General features: G+C 47.0%; 1 protein-coding gene across 1 annotated transcript; it reads right to left on the bottom strand.

Annotated features, from left to right (window-relative positions):
* Positions 1 to 8,550: 8,550 nt before the first annotated feature.
* POLR2L (RNA polymerase II, I and III subunit L) lies at positions 8,551 to 10,034 on the bottom strand. Its single transcript, XM_079537132.1, has 2 exons — positions 9,893 to 10,034; positions 8,551 to 8,742 (listed from the first exon to the last, which is right to left on the bottom strand). Exons 1-2 carry the CDS (start codon positions 9,985 to 9,987, stop codon positions 8,634 to 8,636), a joined length of 204 nt encoding a protein of 67 aa, XP_079393258.1. The 5' UTR covers positions 9,988 to 10,034; the 3' UTR covers positions 8,551 to 8,633.
* Positions 10,035 to 12,659: the final 2,625 nt, after the last annotated feature.

Below are 12,659 nucleotides of genomic sequence, written 5' to 3'. Positions count from 1 at the left end.
GAATAGAGTCACTCTGCCAGCAGGACTCTGTGCTGCTTTTCTCAGGAAAGGAACCTGGAAGCAGCCAAGTGTGCAACCCAGGAGCTCTGGGCTCTTCAGCTCACCTCAACTTCCTGCAATTAAGGCAATTATTAGAGATAGTTGAGCTAATGGCTTTTTCCAGCCTACATCCCTGCTCCTAGATAACCTTATGAGCCAAGTTCTGATCTCCCTTGTGGGATTCACAGGAGGCAAATGTTCAACCTCCTGTTTCCTGCAGCTAATTGCTCCCACCCCCTGCCCTGGTGCAAGTGGCAGAGATATCCCTAATTGCTCTTAATGAAACCAGTTGGTGGGTGAGAGTTATTTGAAGGCCAGAGCAGGCTCTCAGAAGGGCCTGGCATTCTGGGGATCCATGCTTGAGCTGAGGGGGACACAGGGTATGTGTGAAACAGGACAGGTTGAAGTGCTTCAGGGACTATTTGATGGTGACCTATAAGGATGAATGAAGAGAAATGGGCCACTGCCTGCGCTTAGAGGAGTCAGAGCTGCCTAGGTTTGCTGTGTCTCATCGCACAGCTAGAAAAGAGCAAACCTTTCTTTTCAGATGGCATTTGGGCAAAAATATAGATAGGAAAATGGATTTAGAAAGGGTAAGTGAAAAAAGCAAGCTATGTCCATTAATCAAACCCAAATGAATGTGTTGTGCACCCCCAGTTCCTCACCAGGCAGCTGAGAAGTCCTTAACTTTAAGCATTGTTCAACAAAACATCAGAGTGTTATCAACGTGATTCTCCTCCTAAGTCCAAAACATGGTTCACACCAGCCACTATGAAGAAAATTAGCCCTATTCCAGCCTGAGACTAGGATACCTGACTGAACCTGGGAGCAACAGGAGAGACATCTGCCAAAACCACCTCAGAGAGATGACTGAGCTGTAGGTGTCTTTAGGCACCCCGGATGCTGTTCTTGCTCTGATGAGAGCTCATTTTGTCTCTGCTTATTTCATCTCTAATGTGCAGGTGGCAGAGGGCAGCCATGGAAGAGGAACACAGAGGCCTCGTCTCCATGTCCTCTCCTGTCAGGGCTGGGATGTGTTGAGAAGCACCTCAAGCGATAACTCCACAGCTCCTGTACCCTGGGCTCCAGTGGCCCAAAATGATGGGTGGGAGCAGTCAAGCAGAAACAGGTGGTGTTCAGGTGGCAGGAGAGCCAGCAGGGCCTGGAGGTGCCCATAGGGTTGGCAGTGCCCAACCAGCAGGGCTGGCTGTGGAGCTGGGGACCTTGAGCTCAGCTGCTTCCTGAAGCATCATTTCATGTTGCCTCTACCTCAACCACTGACGTGACTTTAATACAACTTTTTAAAGTATGCATTTGTATCTAGTAAGCCCTTGAGTACAGCAGAGTCCCTTTTATATTGAAATTCAGGCTCCTCAATAACATTTTATTATGAGGCTTGCTATTTTTGGAATTGCTGTTACTCTGTTATGAGCAAGGCACCTAACATCCTTCGATATGAAATCATTAAGGGCACAGCAGAGTTCATTACAGGGGCATTTCTCTGGATTAAGAGCAAATCAATACCACACACTAATATCACAGCCTGGTACCTGGCTTTGGTTGCAAACAGCACACCCTGAGAGGAAGATGCTCTTCTTTTGGCCTCTTGTGCTCTTCTTCCAATATCTTATTTACTGTTTTCCCCCAGGCTGTTGTGATGGATGTATGAGCAGACAAAATCCGAAGGTTGTTTTTCTTTAAGCTACCTGAATATTGTAGCTTTTAAAGTAGGGAAGTGAGAAATAACCAGCTTAAGTTTGCAATCTCGCTGTACCCTTGCATGCAATATGACTTCCCCTTGGAAGTGAAGGCCTGCAGCTCTGTCTGGGTACGCTCAGCTTATTACGGTCAGGGTTTAGAATAAATTTCAGATGTTTCAAGTTGAGAAAACGTGGGGGTGGTGTGTTGGGAGGGAGGGTGAGGGTTGTTTATAACAACTTCCAACAGAAGGAAGAGCTCTGCTTGTGAAAATCTGCCTCAGCCGAGGCCTGGATGGAGGTACAGGCTTCCAGGTGGAGGCTCCAGCTCTGCTTCTGACACCCCAAATTTGCCTCCTGGACCTGGCTGGCCGTTGCTCAGCCACCTGGGGCTGCATCTTGGGATAATTCCAGCTGCATTCAAAGTGGGAACTTATCCATGTGTCACTGCTCCCAGCTCCTGCAGCACATGGCATTCACTTTGTTCAGAAGCAGTGATGGAAGCTGTTGAGGCCAATGGCATTTGTTTCTCTTTATTTATTACAAGCAATTATTCATCAATAGAATTTAATTATTACTTTTTTTTTTTTTTTTTTTTGCCTTTTGAAAAATGCTGTTCAATGGAGAAAGGCAGCCACTTGTCTAGGCTGCATTTAACACTGAGTGGGTCCAAAGCGGGGAGGTCCTTCAAGCTGCTTTTGTCAGTGAAATTAACAACAAAAAAATCAAGCTAGTGAAGTGTGGAGCTGGAGGCCATCTCTGTAATGATCTGAAGCACTCAACCTGTTAGAAGCTTAATGCTTTCATTTACTAGATCGTTCCTGGAGGAAGACCTCCTGGTCAAACTGCTATTGCTCCTTTAAAAAAATAAAGTTTGTAATTGCTTTGGCTGCACAGCTCATTACTAGGAAAGGCCTACAGCTGAGTGCAGCACTCATCTTCTTGCTTTTGTTTTTAAACTTGCAGCCCAGGCATTAGGTATTCCATTGCTGTGTATAAGTTTATAAATTCAATTACAAAAGCTCTGAACTTCCACTTTCTTTGTAAACAGCAAGCTTGAGGGCTGTGCTGTATCACAAACCACGATTGTATCGATAAACAGTTGGGCAGAGCCCTGTTAGCTGGTCTGTAGCGGCCGATCAATACTTTCACGTGGTTGTCACTGCTCTGATTACCATTCATCGTGTTTTTCCATTAACTGGACTTTTTCTCCTTTTGCTCTCTCACTGCTGTCTAGGAAGGAGTGCGCCTTCACACACAGCGCCGTAGGGAAGAAGGTTTAGTTAAACAGGCCAAAAAAGGGTGTGGGGGAGGAAGAATTTGGAGGTAGCTTTGACTAAATAGCTGGAGATAGTTGGACTTTTGGGGTTTAGCTGCGTTCTTGTACTTGCTGAATCACTGGGGACATTGATACTGCTGCTCTTTGACCTGCCCACAGACAAGCAGCGCTTTGGAAAAAAATAATTTTATATATATATTTATTTATTTATATTCCATATATTCCATTCCTGCCCATTTCTGCTGATTCTGAAGGGCAGAATGGGTATCATCTCAGGCAGGGAAACCGAGGTGTATACTAGTGGCAGGCTTGAGTCACAGATGTATATATTCTTTCTAAGGCCTGTCTCTAAATAAACACTGTAAGGACATGAGCAGTGATGTTACACAGGGATGGGCAAAGGGGAGTCTGCTGATGTGATGAGCCCAGGTAGGCAAGACAGTGGGATGGGATGGATCTGATGCACACCATGGAGAAGGGATTCCCATTGTCCCCAGAGGGATGTCGGTAAGGACGGTGACATTTCACTTAATCTCCAAAGTAATTTGAAGCTTGTGGATAGCACTGTGGTCAACCAAGGGAGGCAGCAGTTTGAGAAAGGTCAGCTACAGACAGTGGGTGCTGAGCACAGCTGTACAGCTGCTTGACCTCAGTCCACAAAGACACGGATTTGTTCTGTGTTTTAAAGCAGTTCGTTGCTTTGAATGCACTAAATTACATGTGCTTTTAAAAGGAGAAGGTCTGATTTCTGGAGTGGGTATTGAGCATTTGTTCTTCCTATCTCTAAGATCAAACCTGTGCGGTGAGACATGGGTTAATTCAAAATCATTAGTACCTATGGAAAGTCTTCACCACAGCCTCTGGGGTTGTTGTTTTGAAGTCTGTTGTTAACTGCTACTTTCTTGCATTCCCCAAAGTATATGTGCTTTTAGCTTTTAGTCAGCTGCTCCATGCCTTTCTTTGATCGCTATTTATTCAGCTCCTGAAAGCAGAAAATTATGAGCCCTTTTTAATAAAACACTTGCTTCGTATTTGAGAGGGATAAATGAAAGACTTTTCTGCGTGAATTTTCTAACTTGGCTGTTACAAGACATGATGTTTGATACAGCCTGTGGAGAGCAGTTATACTGGGAAGGAAAATGTGGGGAAACTCAGGGGCTCTGTGTCCTCAGCTATATGTGACCTGTAGGTCAAACCAAGATGTAGGTCACCAAAACTTGTGACCAATAGTCTGAAAGACGTGGAGTAGAAATAAGAGTGAGGCTAGAATACTCATCACTCTCTGCATGTCTTGGCTATATTTCTGCAGAAGAGTGTTAGGAGAAATAGATGAGGGTTTGCTGCTCCCATGGAAATGTCATACTGTTTCCCAGCACTAGCCTGAAGCACAACCAATTGCCCTGCAGCTCTCCCCAGGTGGCCAGAGTTGCTGAAGCCAAGGATAACTTGTTAACTTTTGTATTTTTTCTATGGTCTTATATGCTTGAGGCACACGAGGCTGAGGTCTGCAGCACGGTCTGGAAGCTCTTTGAGCATCTAAGTCTTGGGCACCTCCAACAGCTCTCCTTAGCAGAACATAATAAAACAAATTAATCCTGGACTCTAGGTGGTCTAAGGCACCACATGCTATCAGACCATTTGAAATCCCATTGAAATTAATGAAAAGGCTCCCTCAGACTTCAGTGGGCAACACATCAAACCATGTAGTGCGGCAAAGCCAACATGCCCTTAGTCTTTGGTTTCCAAATCTCTCCATTGTGCTGTTCCTGTTGAAGAATTAAAAATGCCTTCTTGCTGGCGAGCGAAGCTGAATAAGAACTGAAGCTGAAAACAAACCCACTATGTAAGCAGTGATGCTAATATGTTGAAATGGAAATCAAAACTGTGCTCATCATCTGGGCAGTGGGAGCCAGGTGGGAGCAGTGTTATTTTGGAGATGTCTCATCAGAGCAGGCAGGAGTAAGAAAATCTTGCCTAACTAAAGCTCAAATTGTGCTCAGAGAAGAGGCTGACTACAAGAGCCAGTTGCTTACTAGGTTCAGTGTTGAAGTTAGAAAATGCTTAGTATTGGGCTGCTCTTTTGGAAGCAAATAGACTGTGGTGGTTTCCTTCTCCCTTTCTGTGGAGACTGTTTTCTCTTGTAGAACTATTTGCTGGAAAAGAGGCAGCTTGTGGTTTAGATCCTCATAGTTTGTTACCAATAAAACAGACTTGCAGCTACATGGCAAGTTAGGCATCTCTATGGAAACTTACAGCTACAGGGCTGTGCATTGACTGTAATGATGATTTTCAGATCTTTTATTTTTATTCACATAGAAGAAGCATATATGAGAATTCAGGCTTCAGCATCCAATTCAGGACTGCGACTGGGGAAAGGGCATGAGAAGGACAAAACCCAGCATACCTCTCTCAGTATATTGCCTGGGCTTGGGCCCTCTGCAGTGGCCTCCACTCTTTTTGGAATAGAAAGCTTGAGACTTGTTGTGAAGTACTCACCTTCCTTTGGATTAACCCATAATGATGATTACGTTTGTCTTTTAATTTATTTTTTATTTTAAACTGCCATTTATAGAAATGCAAAGCTTTCCAAGCACACAGATAATGTAGTGCTGAGACTTTGGGTAGAAACAGGGAGTTGGACTCTATGAAGAGACTGACCTGTGCTTTGACCTCATCCCATATCATGTACTAATCAGGCACGACTTTGATTTTTATAGGACAGTGATGTAGAAGTGCCTGAGCCTCTCCTGTGCCCCATAGAGGCAGATATCCAAGTGGTTGTGGTTCCTCCCTTCTGACTGCGCTTCTTTCTTTGCCAATACAAAGTTAACGTGATCCCTACAACAGTCTTTCACAACCAGGTTGAGAAATTTCTGAAATGCTTCATATATAAAACGAACAAGCAACTGCAGAGTAGCTGCTGCACATTTGGTATGCTTTCTCTCTCTCTTTTCCTTCTGCTCTTCATTCTGCTAAGGTCTCCTTTTTGGACTGATTCAGAGGAAGCCAAGATGATGATTTTTTTTTTTCTCTTGTGTCTGTGCATGTGTCTTTTTCATTAGCTTTAAAAAGTGTCATTGTGAGCATTTCTAATGGCTCTTCTCACAGAGCTGTGGCAGGTTAGGAAGCAGATGCAATACACTTCTGTTATTAACAGCTACAGAAACAAGCATGGAAGAAGTGACAGTGAAAAGGGAGTTACTTTCCTAGTTACTAAACAGCAAAGGTGAAAGCTGAGATTTATAGAAATCCAATGAAAAATTCACGGAGTATTATTAAAAAAAAAATCTACTTCTGCTCCCGACCAACTCAATGACAAAACTCCTGAGAAAACCTTTAATGCAGGCATGATGAAGCAGTTGCTTAGCCACATTGCAGAAATGGCTTTTTGGCCAATGCTGCACTTAGAAGAGGGGCAGTGCAGACAGGTTGTTGTTTGCTGCTGGGAGAGATACTAATGCTGGCTCTGACTTAGTCCTGCTACTTGCTCTCATTTGCTGCTCCTTGTGTAAAAGCTGGTCGGTGCAGTGATATCAGAGTGGGTGTTGTTGGCATCCCAGCACTACTGTCTGAGAAACAGTAGTAAGAGCAACCAAGCTGCTTTTTCCTTAGAAACTCTGAATGAAGCCTGCTTTGTTTTTGCAAACTGCTTCTTCATTATAACATTTAAGAGCCACGGCTTTTCTTATCAAGTAACTTAATCTTGTGCTGGTATCTGCTTTGGGAAGAATCTTGTTATTCTGAAGCAGAAAACTAGATCAGAAAATTGTTTTTAGAGCGAGAAACAAAGTACTGTTGGCTCTCTAATCCCATCCTTTGGCACTGATGCATGGCTGCCTCAGTTGAAGGCAGCAGTCTGAGCTGCTGTGCTGTCTCAGTACTGCTCTGTGGACAAATGCAGGTAAGCTGATGCTGGCATTTAGAGCTTTCTGTGAGCAAGTTAACACATATCTCCATGTAACGCTCCACTGTAACGTGGAAAAGTCCTACAGGAGTTCAGCTGGGAAAGGTCATCTTATATTTCATAGTGTCCCTTTTAAAAAACAGCCTGAAAGAGAAGTGGGTTGTTTTTTTTTTCAGTGCATTTTGCTAGATAATATGGCAGTCACGCAGAACAAAAGCTATCCAATAAAGTGAAACAAATACTAGAATTGTTAAATTCTCTTTGCATTAGGCTAAAGCTTGTGGTTTTAGTGTCTTTGCAGAAGAACTGCTGAATATGAGAAAACTTACCCACTATCCCATTGTAATAAATTGAAAAGTAAGTTCAAGTGTAAAGATTGGTGGGGTAATAGCTATAGCCAAAGGCAAACTGTCCTGTAAGTGTTCTTTTTGAGTGTTGTTTTTAAGGTTTGTGCATAGAAGCCTGACCCAGTAAGCACACTAAATAGCATCAGTGGAAAGGCGGGTTTTTGGAACCAGCTTCTTTATAGTTCTTAAACTAAAGAAAACAATCCAGACACCTTTTACCCAGCACCTAAATTTGACCACTGAGATTTTAACTGAACCAAAACAACAGCAGGCTGCAAGTTAAAGAATTATCATCTCTCTCAGCCGGTTTTCTTCAAGGCTGCGTAACTATGATTTGTCCTGTATTTGCATCCAGGCTGATACTGCATTTAAATGGAATCCTGAATGTGCACAGATGCAAAAGTGGCCTCCTGCACTTTGTGGCAAGATAAGCTCATGTGTGTGTAGACACTACTGAGAATAATGCTTTTTCTAGATGTCAGGCAGTAATACGGGATGTGGTCCAGCCTTTGGCTGACAGTGCAATAAAAAGCTGAGAAAAAGGGCAGGGTCAGTGGCTGTTTTGCAGCAGGACCCCTTCTACTAGGAGAGCACAGGGCCAGGCAGCTCCACACTGCATGTACAGTCCTACATGAAGTAGGAATGAAATGACTGACAAGTGGGAAGCTTGCATGCATACCAGCTACAAAGCAGTGCAGGTGTTTGGCAAGACTTTGATCCTGTTCGCAGTAACATGCGTAAATTCTCACATCCATTGCCTTCAGTGGGAATGCTCATCCATATTTTACCTAAGTGAAGAGCACTGCTCCACCTGATTTACTGTTTTCTGTGATACAGCTGTCAGTGTTTTGTTAAAAATTGGGATATAGACTATAGGCTGACTTTAGCGGCAGTGAAAAAATGAGCTCCCTAGCTCTGCAAGCTACTAAGAGTAATGCCTTATTCTTACCAAACAAACATCCCCTGTGCTGTTGCTGGAACACAGAACTTTGGTCTGTTTCTAACCCCTCTTGACTGCCTAGCATCTAGCACTGTATTTTTAATTTAATGGTATTTCTAACCTCAAAACGACCAGTGCAAGGAAATGGTGAGAAGAAAGCATATGCTTAACTTGATCCAGCAACTACAGGAAGACTACAGGCAGAGGCTTCCTCTAGTTCAACATTTTATGTATACAAATGATTATATTTCATAAAGCACACATTTATTTTTGCTGGCAGAAGCATCTAAAAGTTCACAAAAAGAAACCAAAAACAACCTCTGTGAATTAAAAGAGAAGGGTTTACATTTTTAATCTCTAATTCTGAAGTGGACTTCATCCTTCATTTATTTCCTTGAAAGAACTTGGTGGCTGGGGCGGTAGACTCTCATTTCTCCAGAGGTGCATAATTCAGAAGCTTCTCAATCAGATCCACGTGGGCTAGGAGCATCCTGCGGCAGCAGTATCTCTTCAAACCAAGGGCATCCAGGGCATCTCTATTAATAAGAACAAGAACAACATTAAAAAAAAAAGAAAAAAAAAAATGAGTCAGAACCACTTGTAAGTGTTCCTAAGCAACACACTGATTACTCTGAGCTTAGTCATAAAGAAAAACTTGTTTGCAGTTTAAATCAAGACATTTAGCATGTGCTGTTAATGTTCTCTTCCATTTACTGCAGCAGGCATGGTGTTTGCCTGTTCTCTGGCCAGCAGATGCACACGATCTTCTGCTAAAGATGGAATCTAGCCAACCAAACTACCAGAACTTTCAGAAGTCTGGAGAATTCCCACACGGAGACGGAACCATAACAGACCAGATCTGAAGCACTCTGTCTTCTGAACCAGCCCACTCACAGAATCACAGACTGGCCTGGGTCCATGATCCTGAGGAAGGGACCTCAAGGATCACGAATCCCAACCCCCTGCCACAGGCAGGGCCACCAACCTCCCTAATACTAGACCAGGCTGCCCAGCGCCCCATCCAACCCGGCCTTGAACACCTCCAGGGATGGGGATCCACAACCTCTCTGGGCAGCCTGTGCCAGCACCTCACCACTCCTGACATCCAACCTAAATCTTCCCTCCCTCAGCTTAAAACCATTTCTCCTTGTCCTGCCGTTATCTACTCTTTCAAAGTCACGAGATCATGGCACCACAGGGTTAAGTGAGATCCAAAAGTATTTTGGCTTTGGAAACAAATTTCTGCTCTTCACAGATAGAAGGAAACTTGGAAATATGGCACAGTTGTAAGCCCAATCATTTAATTACAGTAACTTAGTTTTGTTCCCACAAGTGCCTCTTGGAAGACCAGTGTGGAGAAAAGAGCAGATCTGGTTACAATCCTGAGCATTCAGGTGGTGTAAGAGGACCATAGCTTGAAGTCATTTCCCCTGCTGTTAAGATCCTGGCCAGCCCTTCCTGGCCTGAGCTGGCTACGACACCCTACAGGTGTATGGCAAAGCGAGCCCTTCGTGAGTCAACCGAGATCACGAGTCCTCAATGGATACCGATCCACAACTTCCAGAAGCCTGTCGTTCTCCTGGCAGACGCTTCTCTGAAGTACCGACGAACGACAGGCAGCCTCCGGACGTACGGGAACGGCACAATCTCATCCGAAGCGGCAGAAGGCGCAGAAATAACACCCACCCTTCCGTATACTCCGCCTGCAGGAGGCCGAGATAAGCTTCCCACTTGTTTCCGACGATTTTGCCGCACGTGAAGCACCTGACCGGGATGATCATGTTTGCCGGGCCCGCAGCTCGCCGAGCGCAGCCCCACGCGCCGGCTCCTCCGCACCCCGCGACGCCGCCCGGCCGCTCCCATTGCGGCGGCGCGCGGTGGGGGGAGACGGGCGGCGCGCGCCGGGCGGACTCCTCGGGGCGGGCGGGGAGGAGCGCTCGCGCTCCCCCTTTCCCCGCGCGGGGCGGCGGATGGTAGCGGCCGCCCTACGGCGCCCCGCGCGGCTCAAGAGTGTGCGCGAGCGGGGCGGGCTCGTGATCGCGTTTCGCGTGCTCGGCGCGTGGCGGCAGCCGGGGCGGCGGAGCGCAGAGCGGCTGCACCGGCAGCGCCGGCGGGGCGGGCTGAGGCGAAGAGGTGCCGTGCCCTTCCCTCCTTCCTTTCCATCCCTCCCTCCCTTCCTTCCTTCCGCGCGCTCACTTGTTGCTCTGCGACCGGACTCGTGCAGCGGTGACGGCACTTCTTCTCGCGTCCTGCCCGAGGTACCGCAGCTGCGCGGGGTGGAAGCGCAACTGGTGGCCGCAGCCCGGCGCCAGCCAGCGGGGGACGGCAGCGCTGCGGGACGGGGCGGCCCGCTCCCTTCTCTTGGCGGAGCGAGGAGCGGTAGCGCGAGGCGCGGTCCGTCTCGCGGCTTTTCGGGCTGTTTGTTCGCTCCCCTCAGGCGGGGGAAGGCGCGGAGCGGCAGCGGCGTCTGCGCTCCTTTGGAGGAAGAGGGGCTGCAGAGCGCCGCTGGGGTTAGCGGTCCTGCGGCGGCGGCGGCGGCAGGTTTGTCGGGAGTTCCCGAACTCCGGGGCTGGGGGGCTCGGCGCTGCTCTGTTCAGCGTCCCTCGGTCTCCGCGAGCCGCGCGCAGCGAAAGCAAACAGCAGCGGAGCCGCGGGGCGCACGCCGTCCTTGAGGCGCTCTCCCGCTCGGGGCGCGGCGCAGCCCGAGGGACCGGAGCCTTTCCCCGCTCCCCGAGCGCGGCCGTGGCCGAGGCGGCTTTACTGGCGAGGGAAGTCGGGTAGCAGCGAGCGATGCGTCTTAAAACTGCGTGCGTTCCTCTCGTCTGAGCACTACGCGTGCCTGGCTGTCCTGGCTGTGCGCTGCGATGCTTGTAAGTTCAGGGAGGCACGCCGCCGTTGCGGAGAGCCTGGGTTGAAGCATCGCCCAGAGCGCCGTCGGTCCTTATTGCTCGCGGCGTGCCGGTTGTCCTCGGGCAGAGCAGCAATGCACCCAAAGTGCTGCTTTTTCCTGCCGGAGTGTCTGCGAGTTGATACGGCGCGCAGCACAGAGCCATTACTGTCAGGCGTATAAATTATGGTGTCTTAATGCACAGCTTATGTTAATGCGCCTTTCCTGCCTCCTTTTCGAACCGCTGGGTTACTGACCCTCCGCGGAGACCTAACTTGAACTGCAGAAGAGCAAATAGTTTCCTTTTAACCAGCAAGGTTGTTTGAAGGCGGTTTTGCAAATGTCTGCTAATGAAAAGGCAGCAATTTTTGCAGCCCCGGGTGCAATTACACTCAGCTGTGCACAGAGCAACATGGCTTGGCTTGGAGGGTGGAGAAACCTCCTGCAGATTGTTATCGTTATATCGTTATTGTTGTTTCAGGCCAGTGGGAGCCAAACTGTCTTTTCTTTTTCTCCTTTGATTTCTTTCTTTTTTTTCTTCTTTTTTTTTTTTTTTTTTTTTGGAAGTTGAGAATTTGGAGACCGTGCTTTGATGCGTTTTCAGCACCAGGGCTCCAAAGCAATTTTCTTGTTGAACTGTGCTGTGAAAGGCATTTGTATTTGGAGACAGAAGTTTGCTGATGGGGAGGAGAAAGAGGGGTTATCATTGATGTAGGTTGGATTCTTACAGCTGCCTGGAGGAAGTGCTCTTGTTTAGCTCTTAAAAACGAAAGTGGATTTTAACTTTCCCACCCAGTTCTCACAGCAACTTTGCATCTCTCTTGAAGGAAACTTTCCTCTGCTGTTTTCACAGTGTTTGAATTTGCCTTTTCTGGACATCCTGCTTCGATTGGTGATGATCTTAGTAATCTAATAGCTCTTCTATGGCTGCATCTTGTTTTGTTGTAGAAAATATTTTTGATCTGCGACCTGGCGAGATCACTGCACACCGAGAAATTCTCTGCTCAACTTTGTGTATGCTCTGCTCAACCTGACCGCTTGCCAAACCACAGAAGTCTGCTGGGGGCAGGGGAGGTGTATGCATGTGACTGTTACTACTCTCAAGCAGTGTTTTAGGGGCTGTAGATCACCCCAGCTAGGTTGCTTGTTTCTGCTCCTTTGTCAGGAGTGAGCTTCAATCATTGCTGTGCTACCTTCAAGTCTTTTTTTTTTCTTTTTTCTTCAGGTGAGCTGGGTACTGCTGCCAGCTGTTGCAATTGGGTACTTAGTCAAGTTAAGACTCTAAGCATCCTTCTGAAGAGGGATATAAACTGGAAGAATTGCAGGCTTAGGTCTCCTTCTGAAGAAGGAAAGGAATTGCAGCAGTTGGTAAATCCTGCACAGGTCTCTCTTACAGTGTTTGTAAGTTCTCATTCCATTCTTGATCTCCCGCTGCTCAGAGCAAGCAGCAATCCTCAGAGCTCTGCTTCTTTGGGCTTTCAGTAGTCAGGGAGCCCATAGAGGCGTTTCTCGACTGTAAGCAGAAGAGGCTTCCTACGACTGATTGAGTTGAAATAGTTGGAGAAG

This window comes from Tetrao urogallus (genome assembly GCF_951394365.1).
Source record: "Tetrao urogallus genome assembly, chromosome: 6".
Lineage (NCBI taxonomy): Eukaryota > Metazoa > Chordata > Aves > Galliformes > Phasianidae > Tetrao > Tetrao urogallus.
Note: the sequence above shows the minus strand (reverse complement) of the source record. Positions and strands in the feature narration are given on the sequence as shown.